Source organism: Opisthocomus hoazin, chromosome 8, assembly GCF_030867145.1.
Source record: "Opisthocomus hoazin isolate bOpiHoa1 chromosome 8, bOpiHoa1.hap1, whole genome shotgun sequence".
NCBI lineage: Eukaryota > Metazoa > Chordata > Aves > Opisthocomiformes > Opisthocomidae > Opisthocomus > Opisthocomus hoazin.
The window spans coordinates 21,816,365-21,833,537 of NC_134421.1; the positions used below are offsets into that span (position 1 = coordinate 21,816,365).

The 17,173-nt window shown below is 45.7% G+C and overlaps 1 protein-coding gene across 1 annotated transcript in view; it reads right to left on the minus strand.

The window, feature by feature from the left end:
- The window catches only part of ELK3 (ETS transcription factor ELK3), a 41,139-nt gene that overhangs the window by 7,339 nt on the left and 16,627 nt on the right, over positions 1 to 17,173 (minus strand). Inside the window, exons 2-4 of the mRNA XM_075428660.1 lie at positions 16,791 to 16,999; positions 5,792 to 6,586; positions 252 to 374 (exon numbers count right to left, since the gene is read on the minus strand). Coding sequence (XP_075284775.1) covers positions 252 to 374; positions 5,792 to 6,586; positions 16,791 to 16,997 — 1,125 coding nt within the window. The 5' untranslated portion in view covers positions 16,998 to 16,999. The remainder of the gene's footprint in view (positions 1 to 251; positions 375 to 5,791; positions 6,587 to 16,790; positions 17,000 to 17,173) is intronic.

Here is a 17,173-nt window from a genome sequence, read left to right on the forward strand (position 1 = left end):
CATTTATTTCTGCTTCCTTCATACAATATGTGTCTGCTTGCTGCAGTAGACACTGCCCTGTATCTCCTGACTGTGCTGGCAAGGGTTTGAAGAAGTTACGAGTAAGCAGGCCTCTCTTTAAAAGGGCCTGTTAACGGCTGTATTTTTGTAAACTATTTGAAAAGCTCCAGACTGATGCAAGGAGATGCTCCCCTGGTGTTTCTTCCACACGTGCACTTTCAGCATTGACACCTGTGCATTTGAAGACCTACCTGGAACAGAGTGTTTGGTCCCTGCAGCCTGGCAGGACTCAGAGGAGCGACAGGACTGAGACTGCTCCAGAAATGAATGCTAGACAGCAGCGGGCTCGGGGTCAGCAATAATCCATTTGGGGTCTGCAAGACAGAAAAAAACCACCCCATGATGCATGCGTCGGGAGTTACAGCTCCATGCAGCAGTCACAACCTCTAGCATCTTCCGCTTTACCCACTGGCTTTTTTTCCCAGTGAATTTGGACACACAGCAACTGCCCACCCAGCCCTGCAACCCCTCTCCGCAGTGGTCAACACTGGATACTGGCACATTTAATATTCCTTCATATACAAATTGATTTAATTTCTATTGTGATTTGCTTAAAGAGAAGCACAGTTATTATTTATCTGAACCACGCTCATGCGACTGTATAAAATATCACGCGTGCCCCAATGTCCGTAAACACAGCCTAGTCTTCCTCAGAATAATTTTTTACCTTTTGAAGGGCAGCAATTGCTCGCCCTGACTGCAGCTTTTGAAGCATTAATGCAACTGTATCTGGAGCCAAAAGAGCCACTGCCAGTCTTTGAAGTTTACTCCTCTGACGGCGCCTGTTCAAAATGGAAGGAGCTTCAAGAAACTGGCAGGGCACCCGCTGACGCCGGGGGAGGCAGGTGTACGCCTTGGGTGCCCAGAGGGACGGCGGAGAGCACAGCTAACTGTTCGAAAAGAACCAAAATTGCAGGAACTATGAATCCAAGGCTTTTCCCAACTCGGGGGTGGCTCCTTCCAGTGCCATGGCACACAAGGATTGCTGGAAATGCTCGCAGCACTTCTAAAGTACGATTGGAGGGGAGGTAGAGCTAAAGCAGATGCAAATCTCCATTCGGAGGAAGAATCACATGAATTATTCTGTATCCAGAGTAAGAACATGAAAGTGATGTGACAGTTTTAAACGAAGTATTTGGCATAATGAGTTAATCTCATTAGTAATCTTGATGCCAATTATCAAAATCAGTCCTATTTAGAAAAACACTTAATGGAATTTGAGTGCACACTTAGCAAGTAAGTAGGTGTTTCGCTGTGTAGGACAAGAGCCTCAGTGCTCTGCTGAACTGGGCCATCAGTTTGTCCAGACTTTAAAACACATAAAGAGAAGACAGAAGATAAAGAGTATCTCCCCCTAGTAACCAGCACATCATGCAGTCTGGTACCTGCTAGCTTCCCACCAGGCCAGAAATACAAACTCCACATATGGCAACTGCAACAAGGGGTCTCACCGAACAACTGCTTACCCCAAGGGCTGCCCCATCCCATTGCCAGGACTCTGCGGTGAGCAGGCTCAGAAAGGCAGGCACCACAGGTCGTACGGATTTCTGAATACGACGAAGATATTATTTGCAAAGCAGTACCTGAGGGATCAGCTGCGGTGTTCGAGGCTCTGTGCAACGCACAGGAATACAAACCTGCTCTGACGTGCTCGCACTGGAGTTCACAACAGGGTCAAACAATTAGTTCAACACCAGCAGAAGAGATGGGAGAGACAAGCAGCAGCAAACATTAAGGTCCTCCCAGTGGTTCTGTCCCAAGGTGTCTGAAAGGCTATTTAATACAAAGAGCTTGGCTGCTCTTGAAGGGGATGATTTCTCTAAGGAATCTCAAAAGCAGGGGGTTCACGGAGAAATGCAAGGGCAAAGGGCGCTGCTGTCTCTCTCAGAAACACTGAACCCCGTGGAAGAAACCACAGTTATGTCCCAAGGAGCAGTAAGCATGTGGCATTGCTGGGAAAGCAAAAACTGTTCATGCAGTAAAACAGCAGGTTTGGTGGTCACAGGAGTACCAACGAGGTCAGGGTTTGGATATACCTGGATTACAACAAAAGGGGCAAACAGTGGGTGGAGGCCTGGCAAGGAGAAAACTTCTGTTTTGATCTCATCAAATGGCAGCTCTTGTCAAGATATCTGAGAAAAAATCCTTGACAAGCAGGCACTTGTGACTAGCTTCTTCACAAACACCCTCTTCCCAGGACCACGGTGCTTTCATGGGGCAGGAAAACAGCAGCACCAGTGAGAGCACATCTCCTGTGCCCCACCGCAGGCTGATGCTCCATGGGCAGGCGGCTGTTGATGGGGATTTATGCAACTGACAAGGAACACACCAAATTAGGTCAGGATAAATACTCAGAGATCTACTTACCGAAGAGCCTACTAACCTTAAAACCAAAGATGTAAGCAGCAAGACCCAACAACATTCAACTAAGGACACAGTATTGTGCCAACTGTACTGAGCTCCAATGAGCTATGCCTCGGTTCTTTATTTTTCCCCTAAGAAGCTGCAGATATACAGAATTGAAAATGCAGTTCTCAAGAGGGTCTTTTGAAAATAAAGAAGAAAACTTGGAGGTGTTTATTCCTACTTAGGTACAACCAGAGCAAGTCTTCAGGGAGAGAGGAGACTGGAAACTGAGCTGTCCTCCATTCATCTCTGGAAGGATGTTAGCATGCCTAACAACAGCGCTAAGCAAAAGCTCATGTCCTTTGATGCTCAGAGCACTAACGTCTCCAAGTCCTTCCAGAACCAAGAGCCAGCCAAAGCAAGCCTCCAAATCTGTTAATGTTTAATGCAAAAAGAGCACAGGTTCCCCCCAGGCTTGGTCTCAGTAACACCATCAGCCAAGCATCAAAACCACCAGAGGAAATGTAAGCATAAACAACACCACAGCACAGGCTATCCTTAAATTACACGCAGAAATTGATGTGTCACTTCATTTTCTGCCCTCATGCAGCTGTACATCTGGTATTAGACGTGGAACCCGGTGGGAAGTTCCTACTTAAAAGACGTCATTATAACCTAAGCATAGGAACAGTTTAAATAGACATAATTCACTGCACAGAGAAGACTGTGTTAAGCAACGCTGCTCATGGCTCCTGACTTCTCTGACAAAGAATGCGTGTAAGCACAATCTTTCTTGTCTCTTCTAGGTGCCAGATAACAGACAAGCGCTGTCACACGTACATTACCTCCCAGGTCATTAGGCACGTGCTGGAGCCTGTATGGTGCATGTGGATACAATACAGACACTGCACGTGCTGGCTGCAGGCACGCCACTTTGTCCGTAAGGAAACAGCATGTTGTAAATGTTACAAATGCTAAAACAGAGGCCAGAAGAAAAAAAGTGAGTCAAAATTACATATCCACACTGGCCAAGGGAGAGCCAAAAAAAAATAACAAGCAGAAGTAATCTGTAAAAGAAGCAAGTAATGAACAAGATTTAAATATCTCCCTTTGAAGCTAACCAAATGGAAAGTTGACATTTCTCTACCACAGTATGGTACTGTATGCACCGACATCTTCAAATCCACTTTTCTTGTGCATACCACGTGCCCTTTCGCAGGGCTTCACCCAAGGGTATTCCTCCTGACCGGCAGGTACAATGGAAAGCCACCTGAAACACCCTCTCAGCCAGCAGGACCTTGTCCGAACCTGCAACACTCCTGGAGCAGGAGCCAGTGTTTGACATCCTGTTCTGCGCCTGCCCCACAGCAGCAAGCGGCTGCCACTGGGATCTGATAAATCAAGAGATCATTTGAGATATGATGCATGCTTTTCCTAGGATGAACAGCAGATTTCCAGCCTAAATTACGGCTTTAGTTATTTTAGCTATTTTGCATTGCGGTATTACAGTTATCTGAACACAGTTGTTGTTACATAGTTTTAATTTTATATTCACTAGGTCAAGTATGCAGGATGCAGGGTGCTGCTTCTCCACACTAGAAACAGAAGACTAAAAGAGAGGGAAAAAGCTGTGTTGCTGTATAGCCAGAAGCTTAAATAAATGGACCCAGGAACTACCCTACATGGGTGCCATCTGCCTCGTCTGTGATAGGATAACCTGTAAAAAAAAGATTTGCAGTGACGTTAAGTTGGACAACAGTCATCACAGCCTTAGCCAGCCATCCTGCTAAAGGAGGGCCACAAGCATCTACCTAATGCCCTTCTACATCTTTCAGGGGCAGTAAGTACACCAGTTTATAGATGAATGAGAAAATCAAACATTCAAAGAAATAACTGCAAAATGAGGAAAGAAATCTCTGTTCACACTGAGTTTTAGGACAGCAGTAGATTAAAGTGAGCTTGTAATAACTCGTGCTGTCATTGTGTCTGGTTGGCATCTTGATATGATTTACTTGTCATATTTGCTCCCTTCAAGCAAAATACGTACTGTGGTTATACCACAGTTAGAGGTTACAGGAGTCTGTCAATGCACCTCAATTTTGGTTTGCCACACTTCTGTTCCTCCTGCCAAACATAATTTCACTTACAGGCTTTACAGCGTCAAAAACGACAGATAATGGCCCACAAAATCCTCTTTCTTTGCAACACAACCTCGTACCTCAGTGGCTTACAGGTGTGTGTGAACTGCAGTGGCTTTGCACAAACTTGCTCTGCCGCCAGCTGAAAAGCTCAGTAAGAGCCAGTGCTGCGCTGGCCGGGAGCACTCGCCGACGCTCTCACCTCCGCCAGGCCTTCGTGCTGTGCAGGCCAGCTCAAACACCTCTAATACCCGGCTGCACTGCAGCATCACTCGTAAAACCTCTTCAAACAGGGAAGAGGTAAGGGGATTCCGGACAAAACATGACCCCTAGACCGCCCAAAGTGAATGAGAGCTTGTAACACACACGTTTCTATTTATTTATTTATTGTTCAGCTTGTTTCATTCAATGCTAGCGTTTGCATCAACCTTTATTTCTGGGGGGTGGGGGGGGGGAATGTTCCCCATTGGGATAATTTTACTCTTGGAATTTTTTGTCTGATTTTGCAGTGGTAGCGTAAGACAAAACTCACCAATGAACACACCGGGTCATTATCTACATGACTTTCCTCTTCTCCTCTGAACTCCCAGGTTTTTTCATAGACTTGCTTGAAAATGAGAACTCGGCATTGATATTGCCACGAATGTGTGATTAAAACAAACAAAATAACCTACTGGTTGTTCAGTAGGTCTGTGCTGAAAGGAAGCTATGACAAGTACTCTGTGGATCTGTCAATCTTCGGAAATCGAAACTGGCTTAAGAGCCTTGTCTTACAGACCACTCAGTTTGCTCCGTATTCAAAAACTAATGCAAAGGTCACACAGTTTGAATGGTTACAACATCTAGTTCTAGGGGAGAAATCTAACCAAGCATCCCACAACACACATGCTCAAGTCCTGACCCACAAAAAACCTGTATTTTTCTTGTTGTTGTTTTCCTGCTTGTTTTGTAGACCTGGAGGCTGGCTGGAACTGATAAGCGATTCACTCATGCTAACTAACGGCTGCCCATCTCATTATCCTTCCAGGCAGTCCGTGAACTGTGATGGCTTTTCCCACACTCACGCAGGAACCCCAGGAGGAACCTACTTTCCACCCTTTGTTCAGACCTCTGCCACGTTTCCCTCTTCCCCATGTATTTGGGGTTTTTTTCCATCGGATGATGACAGACCCACAGAGCCAACACTCCTGGCCACGTGAGAGGAACACCTGGCTAAAGGCAGAGTACAGGAGACAGGCAAGTCTTACCTGCGCAGTGAAGAAAGCTGGAGTCAGGGACCCCGACGGAAGTGCGGGGCTGTTGAGGGCGATGGAACCGATGTCAGTGCTGGAGAGAACCATAGGTGGGGCGGAGATTTCCAAGCCTTTGGGTTTTTTAGCCTTTGGGGGAAGAGATGGAGATTTTGCCTTGGAGCCTGAGGAGAGGTTCAGAGGCTCAAGGGAATCTGAGTCGTGGCAACTGGACTCAAGGAAGAGGCTCCTGTGTTCTGCAGGGAGGGGTGAGGTGGGAGACAGAGACGGCGACCTGGAGGAAGATGACGATGGAGATGAAATGCTGGCACTGTTGGGTAGCATTAAGGAAGATATTTTAGCTGATACTGATGAGCTGAGAAAAGCAGAGGCAGCTGCTGTTTCGGAAGTGGAAGGCAACGACACCATGGGCCTCATAACTTGTTTGTCTGTTTTGTTTGTCACAAATCTTATAACAGTCCGAACTTCTTCGACTGGTGTGTTTCCTTCTGATTTCTCCTCCAGTTTTTCTGTTTTGATTGGCTTGTAAGGGTCTGGCTGGTTCTGCAGAGAGTTGATAGTGAAAGAGGAGTACAGGCCAGAGTGGATATATTCATTTCGGCTTGTGCTTTTCAGTGCTGACAAGCTGTGCTTGTGCTGATCCCTGCTCTCGGAAGGCATCTTACAGTCGCTGTCCTGCAGCAAAAGTCTCTCTCTGCTGATTTCCACAGCATGTGGATCCATTTTTAAAATCTCAGGAAAGGAGACAAACTTGTACACAAATTTTTGTCCAATCACTTTCTTAATGATGTTCTGCAAATACAAAAGCAGATGCTAGAAAGATCAGCGTTTCAGAGGCACTGAGTACAGCAAACAGAAGGGGGTTCACAAGGGTAGGGGGGCACTGCTCCCTCCTCAAGCCGAGCAGGTCATTTCAGCTAAGGCAGCTCATCCTTGGCTCACTCCCACACCTCTGCTCAGCCAGGGAGACCACCCCTTGCTTCGCATGGTGCCTAACAATATCACCATCACCAGGTGACAAAGACCTACTGGTGGGCTGTTGTCCTCCCGCTTCCTCTGAGGCAGCTTGGGAATATTTTCTTGCCATGAAAACAATTCTGCCGCCTTGCAGACTCAAACCACGCCACCATTTGCATTTCATAACAAAGGCAGTATCTCCTTCATTTACACCTCCTAAAACTGACACCAACTACCCTGAGTATGAAATACTCTTGGACTGTCACCCCAGCCTCCCTGCTCCAGTCATTTACCCTCTTTTCCTGACCGCGTCCAGAAGGACTGACCTAGGCTGATGATGACTGTCCTTTCAACAGTCATGAACTACGTCTGTGACAGGTGCAATCACCTGCACGGGTTGGAAAAGTACTGCTGTGTCCCCTGTGCTATCTCCAGGTTTGCATTAGGCTCAGCATGCTCACTGGTGCAGGCAGAAAGCTTTCATCAGTCTAAACTGACTACTGAAACTAGTTATTGAAAAAAATCCCAAACCTCTCAAAGGTTTGTAGAACTGTTCTTTTTTTCTTTATATTTGCCATAATAAAAGTGTCCCCTTTATGGAAAGAACTGACTCCCTTTGAAATTGCAGTCTTTCATGAGGGTGCCATTTCCAGTCCTGGCTCTTACTGCAAACCTGGGTACACTGTCTGCTCCGACAGACCGCGCGGTGTCCCCAAGGATGCGACGTGAGCTCCTCCGCAGAGGCACTTTATGACACCAGGTGCTGGCCTGGCCTAGGAAAAGGACTGCAACATTTACCACCCTAAGCCAGGTGCTGTGGAAGACAAAAAGCAGTATTTCCTGAGATTTCCACAGCGATTTCTCTCTTCTTGAAGCCCTTGGTGGAGAGTCTGTCTTTAAGTCACCTCCGAAAAACCCTTTCCAAGAAGCTTCCCTTTAGCGCATCACGTCTGCTGCACCGCCAGCTGATACTCTGCAAACAGACATTTGCTTTGCTGTACATATGGGAATGTAAATATTTATAATATTCCTAAAAATCTAATTTGTTTTTCATTCTACCACAGATTCTGAGACCAGCAGAGAAAACGTTTGTTAAATTGACTGAAAATGGAAAAAAAAAAGAAAGAAAAAGGAATACAAACATCATCCCTATTTACATATGGACAGTACCTAGTGCTGGGTGTTCGCAGTGCCCGCACTACCCCTTTTTTTGTCACAAAAGCAAGGCTCATTGTGCGAAAGAGGGGTCTGCACTTGGGTATCGGAACCTCTTCTGTCTTTCAGCTGAACTACTGCACCCTGTAATTCATCTGTCCGAACGTCCTGGCATTTCATTCAGGCACCTTCTTGAATACAAAATTAATCCTACAAAGAGCCCTGGGGATGTCGCTTTGCTTCACAGGTCAGGAGCTGTGGCACAAACAGAGAAATTTGTTTCCCAAGCTGGTAACAGGGATCTGTAGCAAGGAGGAGAATTAAACTCAGCAAGCTCAGACTGAAGGCACAAACTGCCCTCTTCCATGCCAAACTGTACGCATGTCAACCCACCTGGCACCTGGCAGATCCTGCAATGCCATTTCTGTCCTCCAAAAGTTCAGGAGATACAGTTAGTCCACAGGATCTCAGTCTGTATAAGCTTTAATTCCCATGGCTTTGGGCTTGGCTTAGATTTCTCTTTTTTTGTGTGCTAATTAGGTGAAACACTGGATGGATGCACTTTTTCTGCACTCTCAATGTTGCATTCTTCTTGAAAAAGTCAAAACCTCCAAACTATTCACACAGAGAAAGAAATACCCCAACTGGATTTTTTTTTTTTTTAAATACATATATTTTAATCTAAAATAATCCTTCCCCTTTGCTCCTGGCAGCTTTGGGTTATTGTTACATCAAGCACTGGCAACTGAGATCCTACTTGGAAAATGTGACTCCCAGCAGGAAAAGATTAAATGTATTTAAAGGTAGCACTTTTACACTGGTGCTGGCTTGAAACGGGAACATTGCTATAAAAAGCAACCGAACGGGCTGGTTGAGTTTATGCTTCCTCTGTTATTATTAAATATAGTCATATTTTAAGAAGGTCTTTCAGTGCAGCTCTTCTGACTCTATAAGCCTGCAGCAGTGGCCCACTTAACGCCAGCTGGAGACAAAAAGGATTGAAGTGCAGAACCCTCAAGCACTTCACAGGCTTCTCTTAAATGCAGAGCCTGAGGAAATCTCCATCAGTGTGTAAGAGAAAACAAGGATGCAAATTAATTAAGTGCCTCCAAAATGGCACTGACTTTTCTAATTTTTTTTGACAAATAATTGAAGTGAAGGTAAAAAGCAGCTTTTTTTCACCATCACCTCAGTGATCTGTCAGAATCATTCTGAGCTGTGGATGATCGTTCAAACCCCAGAAGACAGTGACAGGCATCTGACAATCAGGGCTTCTCCACGCTCACTTTGAAAGGGCAAAGGCGGCTCCCTTGTATTAAGGACTGCATGTGCAGGGAGACTACACCACTTGCTTGGCAGCAGGACAGTAAGTATATGTGCACATTCAGCCCTTTTTTTTTGTTGCCGTTTGAATTTTCTAGGTAAATTCCCTCGTGAGCAGGCTTGCAATGAGTGCTAGTGGCTGCCAGCCAGGGCTGCAAGGAGCTCTGGGGCTGCGCTGCCGGGGAAGGCAACTGCTGGGCCAGTGCAGCTGCTGGGGAGGAGAACTGGGCAGTCAGGCCAGCAGCAGGGGCCCCAGTCCAACAGCTTGAAAAAAAAAAACACAAAAATTCTTATCAAGAGACAGCACTCTCCGACATTTAAAAAGGCAGCAGGGAGCTGGGAATGCCCCTCTTCTGTTGGCTTCTTGACTGTTCCAACACTTCACACCTCCCTTCCTGTGTCCCCAGTCTATAAAACAGCGGCCGCAGCAAACGTGACCATCCCCCACTGCAAAGCGCTTTTGAAAGCTGCTGATACAAACTGGGCACAGCACTGCCAGACGCCTGCTCCAGCCCATCAGCCATGTGAGGGAGATCAGGCTTATTCACACTCCATCGCTGCAGACACTCACTTCACAGCCACCTCCAAAACCAGCCATACCCAAGCACTCTGAATCACCAGCTGGAGGGATGGGTCTCTCCCCCTGCCCTTCTCCACAGACCAGCTGGGTGAGCTAGATGCCAAAAGCTCAGCGGCCTGGTTCCTCCTGCAGCTTAAACTGGGCTATAATGCGGTTGGGGATTTTTTGTGTCGACTATGCATATGTGCTACGGCTTTTGGAAGCCCTCCCAAAACACACAGGAGCTCGTTGCCCTTCTCAACAGCACATGACCTCTGGGTTTCTTACCATTTTTTTTCCTTCCTCACAGAAGCTTCCCTGTGCATTGGTGCAACTCAGACTTCATTTCTTTTATCATGTGTTTGTGTTTTACTTCCATCAGTTCTGACTCTTACTCCCCGTCTGAGCCATTTAGAGCTAAGGTGTAACTATACTACCAGTGTGACACATGGATTTTAGTGGCTTGGCTCAAACCTGTGAGCTAGCAGGTTGCAGGAGCCATCTGGGAGACTGAGCTGGGGAATGGGACCCAGCTCCCAGCTGGACTTCAGACTAATGAGGGGCCTCAGGGGCAGGAAGACCAGATCAGGACTTTCTTCCTCCTCCCAGGAAGTGACCTATAATCAAGGTGCCCGAGACCTCAAAAACTAGGGCAGAACAGAATGAACTTGTCTATAGGTGGTAAACGTCCCTGCCTGGGACAGAAGGAGAAGGACCAGAGCTGTAGCTGCTGCGCTTAACTCCCATTTGGATGCATTGCAAGTTCCCTGGCTCTGAGAGTACCGAGGGTTACAAGTGTAGGGACATTTAGGCCACAAGTTCCTCACAGGACTCTGTGAGGAGGAAGCCGGGCTACCTCCAGCTATGGGGAGCCCTACCCAGAGAGGGCTGCTCATGCTCCAGTGCCTGAAGCACGTAAGCTGGCAGGAGGTACCTGTGGCTGCACAGTTTGCTCCAAAAAACAGGGTGTGTGTCCACATCAGCGTGTGCAGGCAGGCAGATTCTGTTACCATCATACTTTATGCACTTCTGCTTATTATACTGTGTGCGTAAAAGCTAGATTTTCTGAAATTTTTGATGGGGGCACACGTGCTACTAGATCGTGCACCCATACGGACCTGTGGAATCACAAGGCTCTCATTTAGCTGGATTTCCGCCTTTCCTCACCCACCTCCATCTGGAAGGCAGAGGCCATTTCTCTGGCTGGCACCTCTGGCCAGGTTCTCTGCCCTCTCTGCTGCAGTTCACTGGGCACTCCTTTCCTCTCACATCAAAAATTAACTGTTTGTCACTCCTTTCGGGGGGGTTCTAGGGTTTTCTCCTCTCCCCATCACCTCTTGCTGAGTGTCAAGTTCTTTACTCCCATCTTTCTGTAAGGACAGCGCTCAGCAACCACTTTTATGCCATTTCAGACAAGCGCTTTCTTGACTTCCACCCATCGCTCTTGAAAGATGCTCCTTCCATTCTCGATGAAGCTGTTTTCTCATGCTCCTTCCAGTACTTCCTTACAGCCCCTCTTACCTGTACCACTACAAAATGTATAGCTGGTACTCTAGCACCATTGTACCGCTACTGTTTCATTGTAATATTCTATTTTCCCTCAAGAGAAGACCTTCCCAAAAGTAAAATAATAGTCTCTGTTATCACTGTGTATCCTGCAGTTCTGGAAGCAGACCAAGCAAGGGACCCTCTTCCCAAAACAACTCTTCTGTGCTGCCACCCACAGTTGGGCATTAAAAATAGGAACTAGCAACAGGGCTACTTGGTCTGACCTGTTCTGGGAGGGGAGGGAACGCCATGGGCACATCTAAATCCTAAGAGCACCTGCGAAGCTCTGTCCCCTGCACTGCAACAAGCACAAAGAAGCCCGTATTATTTATGTACTACACATCACACTGCCAACCCATCTAAACAAGCGGGCAGCCATTAATTGAAACTAAAATGATTTATGCTGTCTTTAGAAGACAGATTGAATAGCACTTGCTGAGTAAAGCCTGGGGCCACACACTGTTCAGAGAGGATGTAAAAATATTAAATAGCTGCTCATCGCAACAGTATGTGACTGTGTAATTAAAGATGCAGCATAGCTCATGCAAACACTAATGTTACCCAGGGAACTGCAGTTCTTGCATTTCCTAACTTCTGAAGGCTTGACTTCCACAACTGTTACATCCTATTAACATCAGTATCTGCACGTAATTTCCTGGATTCGCCCTCCTTCCCTCAAAAACACCCTCATGGGGAAAAGCCACTATCTTCCCTCTTGTGGCGGCACCCTGAAATATTCATGGGGACCTTTAGTAGTCTCGAAAACTCGAGACTTCCAAAAGGTATCTGTCATTACAGCTATCAAAGAAACAAAGTAACTGCGCAACTTCAACAAAAAGAAACCTACTAATCCTACTTATAAAGGTATTTTAGTTCTACACATCAAGCTAAAGTGCTCTGCGTGGGAACAGATGTGCAGGGTTTCCTTGCTTGAAAGCATTACAAGAGATTTCTGACCGGCAGAAGTGTGTGACACGATGGACATGCTGCTCAAGCTGTAGGTAGAGATAGTGCGGGATGCCTTTCCTCAGCGCTATCTGTCATCTGTTCTGCCGCTCTGTTGAGGCAACAGGGGAAATGCATTAAATAAGAAGGGGGGAGGGGAATTCGGGTAACAAACGAAACAGGAAATGGAAAGTCTTCAGATTATCTACAAACCTTCAGCAACCAGAATCATGGTAGCAAATTACAATCAAGACATGTCACACTCTACATTTCCGGGGGTGCTTTATATGTGAATTTAACACAAATCTAGCCATCAGCCTCAACAGCACGTCATGCTCGCTTTCAAAGCCAGGCTAAGGAACTTGTCCTAATTGTGCTATTTTTCTCCAGTACTGGAATTAATTTACTTTTAAGTTCAGATGAATCAGATGATGAATTTTAACAAGCCAGTATTCCCCCCAAGCAAAATGGCAGAGCTCATAAACCCCCATTTATCCAGTGAGCAGGTTTTATTTCTCCACGGCGAATAATTTCAAAGACAAACCATGAAGCAGCAGCTCAGTTAGTGTCGGCTGTATGCAGCAGCAGCAGAGGGCAGCCCAAGAAAGGAAGGCCTGACCCATGTGCCACCTCCTTGTCTAAAAATATGACTGCCTTTTGCCTCAAACTCACATGCTGACAGATCATTTGGGTTGTAGGTAGAGAAGTCCCTGTTGATAAAACGAAGTCTTGTCCAGGGTTCTGCCTCTTGCCTTTCCTGCTGCCACTCCCTAGCCTGCAGCACAACGTTTATCCCATTTGCCCAGTGCGCATCCCATCTGCTCCAGCACATCCAGCTGCCAACAAATCCATCGCTGCCAACAAGGGAGGGGACAAGCATCTCAGAAGGCTCCTTAAGGCTACCTCATGGTCTAGACCACTCTTGGTTTATCCCACAAATTGATGAATGGTCCAGGTGAGAAGAGTGCAAAAATTTGCGAGAGGCTCTTTCACCTCACCAGCCGTTCCCCTTTTGTTTTGCAGAAGGGAAAGAAGAATGCCAAGGAACCTAGGAACCTTTCCTTCCCTCCTTGACTTCTTCCCTTTCTGTGCTGCGCAGCATAGACTGAACTGAAGGCAGAGGAAGAGTTTAGGGCCAAACCCACTGCTGAGCACTCCCTGCCAGCCTATGAGGATTCATTACCTGCTGTCTTACACCACTACCTCTCACACTTCAAAACCTGCAGCAAGTTCCCCTGTCCTTCTGCACTCTGCTAATAATCTGCCTTTCTCCACTGCCTGGGAACCATCAGGACACAACACACCATACCCACACAGAGAATGAGAAGCTCCCACTGTCTTCTGTTAAAGGAGTTACTCCGTCAATTTAAATAGCAATAGCCATGGATTTGGGTTGGGGTTCAAACCCTGATCACAATACCTGGGGAAGAAAGAGCTCATCCTTCTTTCCACCTAGGAGCTGCAACTCCATTGGGCTGCAGAACTCCTGGAAAAACAGCCAAAATCCTTGCGCCACACCAGATAAAATTTGCAGACAGAACAGAGCACACAGTCCAAGAAAGCAGCTGTAAGAACAGCAATCACCTCAGCCAGCGCCCTGGTGAAGAAACTGTACAGCCACTCCTCCGGCAGATGCTCTGCGAGTGGAGACCAAACAGATGACAAAGGGGGCGTGTGTGCTGGGGGGGCAACTGAAAACACTACAAGGGTAGAAAAAAAAAAGCAGTTAAGGGATAAAAGAAGAAAGGGAGCCTCAAATAAGGAGCCATTACATTCCACTGATTTGAAGAGATGAGACAGATCTCCAAGGACAAGTGCTACAAATATCCTGTCCCTTGTTTTTAAGCAATGTCTGCTCAGCCTCTAACCGTGTGTTTGGGCTCTGCCTGGATACGCTGTTCACTAACCAGCAGGCACTCTTGTCTCCACTGATACCAGTCAAGTTTATAATCAGAGGGGTTGGAGTCATATAATGAAGTGAGCTTCCCCATGCTGAGCAGAAGCTTTTTTAGCACTTAGTGAAGGGGAATTCATCACACCAACTGCTTGGAACAGCCGCTGCACTGTTCTCTGCAAATCCTTTTGTGCCTTCACAGTCAGGCCACCTTTGAAACACGTGAAGTGGAAAAATCTGACTTCTAGTGGACAAAATGCTAAAAACATTTAATTGCAGAACTTACAGCTCTAAATCTGAAACTAAAAAATTAAACAGGAGAAGGAAAAGTACTTCCAAATTCCAACGTGAGCAATGAAAAGTTCGACCATCAAATTGTGCACAGTTAAATTTGCCGTCAACGTGGTTTTTGACTGCTGTGTTAGACGGGCTGCGTAGCGCCCAGCCCCACTGTGCCCTTCAAGAATTAGTGCACTACAAGTAATACATGACAACAGTACTCTGAGCTCAGTTCAGCAACAATATCTAGTTTTCTCTGCCTTGTGCAGGCAGCAAGCTTGCCGTAACTGTGCTGGACACTGGTGTTAGCCACTGTATAATCTCATCTCACTGCTCTTTCTGAAAATCAACATGAGAACAGACCACTAAGTATGGCAATGAAGATTTACTTTTTCATCTACAAAATCTCTAACAGTCCTTCTTTTTAATATTTAACCTTCAAGAATATATGAAATAGTGAAACCTACTAATTTAGACTTATAAAAAATATCCATTTAAGGGGAACTAATCCTGAAAAGATTTAATATTGATTAGTAAAACCAATATAATGTTAATCCAAAAAATGCTGGAGAAACAATTTGGAAACTCTTTGAATTTGCTAGTCTAAAATTGAGAAAGGTGAATATGCCAGATATTTTAGCACCTTCATATTTGTGTTCTACAGTTTTTTCCTTCTAGTATCTTGACATATCTTAAGAGATTCCCTTCAAATATCTTTCTGTTACAGTAACCTAATACATATCCTGGTTACTCCCTGTTCTCATTTTTGCATTCTCTGTTGTACTGTTGCCACCTTGCTTCATGCTGAAGAACAGGACCAAGGACTAAATGTCAAAGTGAAGGGCGGTTTCATGAGAACAACAGTGATCTTATGAACACCCACTATACTGCAGGAATTTTATTTTCAGAGGTGCTAGGTACCAGTAACCTCTACCGACCCCTTCTAGATTGTGGGCATGCTCTTGATGTCTGAAAATCAGAAGCAAATCGAGTGATCTAAACAATTCCAGGTTACTATGTTCAATATATTATTATTTCAGATTTCAGTTTTCAATGAAGAGGCTGAAAGCTGAGCTCTTGACAGCCAACAGCTCTGCACTGAGTGCATGCCTACACTATCTGCCTGTAACCAGCTTCTGAGACCATGCAAATAATTACAGCTTGCCAGTTATAAGGTTGCTGCCTAAACTGTGCTGAATCCCTGGGTCTTACTAGTTCTATCAAACCTCAACAGATGCATCTGTGAAGGAGGGGCAAAATTCAGTGGGTCTTGCAAGGGCAAAATAATTGGATGAAGAAACCCCTGCGGAAGCACGTTCCACTATTTTGACTTGAGATACCCAGAAGGTAAGTTCCCAAGTGCGAGTAAATTTAACATTCTACAGTAAATGCAGTCTTCACCTGAGCTGAGCTCAGCATGAGACTACAACCTTGACTAACAGAGCCAAACATATCCCCGCTCTGACACCCACCATCTGACGAGCCGCTTTCACCTCTGTTTGTTACTCTTCTTCTGCACTGTCATTCACTAAGATATCACAGTAGTGCTCTCTCATATATATTGCTGCTAATTAAATGATAGCACCGTAATCTAGACTACTGTTGAAGGTAACACAGATTTTGTCCTAAAATGACATAGTGGAAAATTTCCAAACTCTTAAATGAGCATTAACAAAGAAATAGTTACAGTGAGATCCTGCTGAGGTAATACTGTGCTGTCATAACTGCAGAAGTGTTTCAGCATTATATTTCTAGCTAATACATTAGGACCCAAAACAACTGTAGAAAAGATTTATCAGAAAGCTCAGGCAAGGCCACCTAACGCACTGGCCAACAGGATCTATGGTCCAGAAGACGTGTCCCCCGCCCTCTATGCCGCTGGGTTGTTTGTCTTTTCCTCGTTCTGACATAGGCGATACCTGCTCGTAAAGCCGCCACTCTGCCTGCTGCATGGCAGTATCACTGCATTCTACCACCTCCCTGCATTCCAGAAGATCCTATGCAGGCTGCAATAATCAAACAGTTCTCTGTTATCAGCAGTTATTTTATTGTTGTCAAAAGCTACAGAAAATATTGGGTAGCCAAAGGCATAAACACATGAAAGCTTCAGGAAGTGTAAACCTAGGTCAAAACCTCCCCTCCTCAGGAAATGGGATGTGCAGTGTTTTCCTGAGCATCTTTTAGCTGCCCTCTTACCTCCACCGCGACTGCCTTCAATACTGTTGTCTGTTGTAAAAACTAGTTAGAGGAACTTTTGAATAGCTTCCACATAGAGGTGAAATATTAAATGGTAGTGTTTCTATTTTCTTACTCTGCATGAGAATAACAAAAGTTACCTTGTCATAATAGTATCTGAGCGCTCGGCTCAGCTTGTCATAATTCATATTAGTTTTGTTTTTTCTGAGTCCCCACAGCTTAGCCACTTCTTCTGCCTTGAGTAGCTTGAATTCGCCATCATTAGACGTCCAGCAAATCAGGTGCTCATGTTTCTGGTCTAGCAGCAACTGCAAAAGGAACTGCCACAGTGTGATTGCACTCTCCATACCTACAAGGGACAAAGGAGAGCAACAGTGTGAACAACATTTGAGAGCAGGTGTTCCACCCAACGCTCATTTGAGTAATAAGCTCTGTGTAGGAGTCATCCTACGTCACCCAGCAAACAAAGCTACTGTATCATTTACAACCAAACATCCACGGGACCTACAGGTCTTGCACTCCC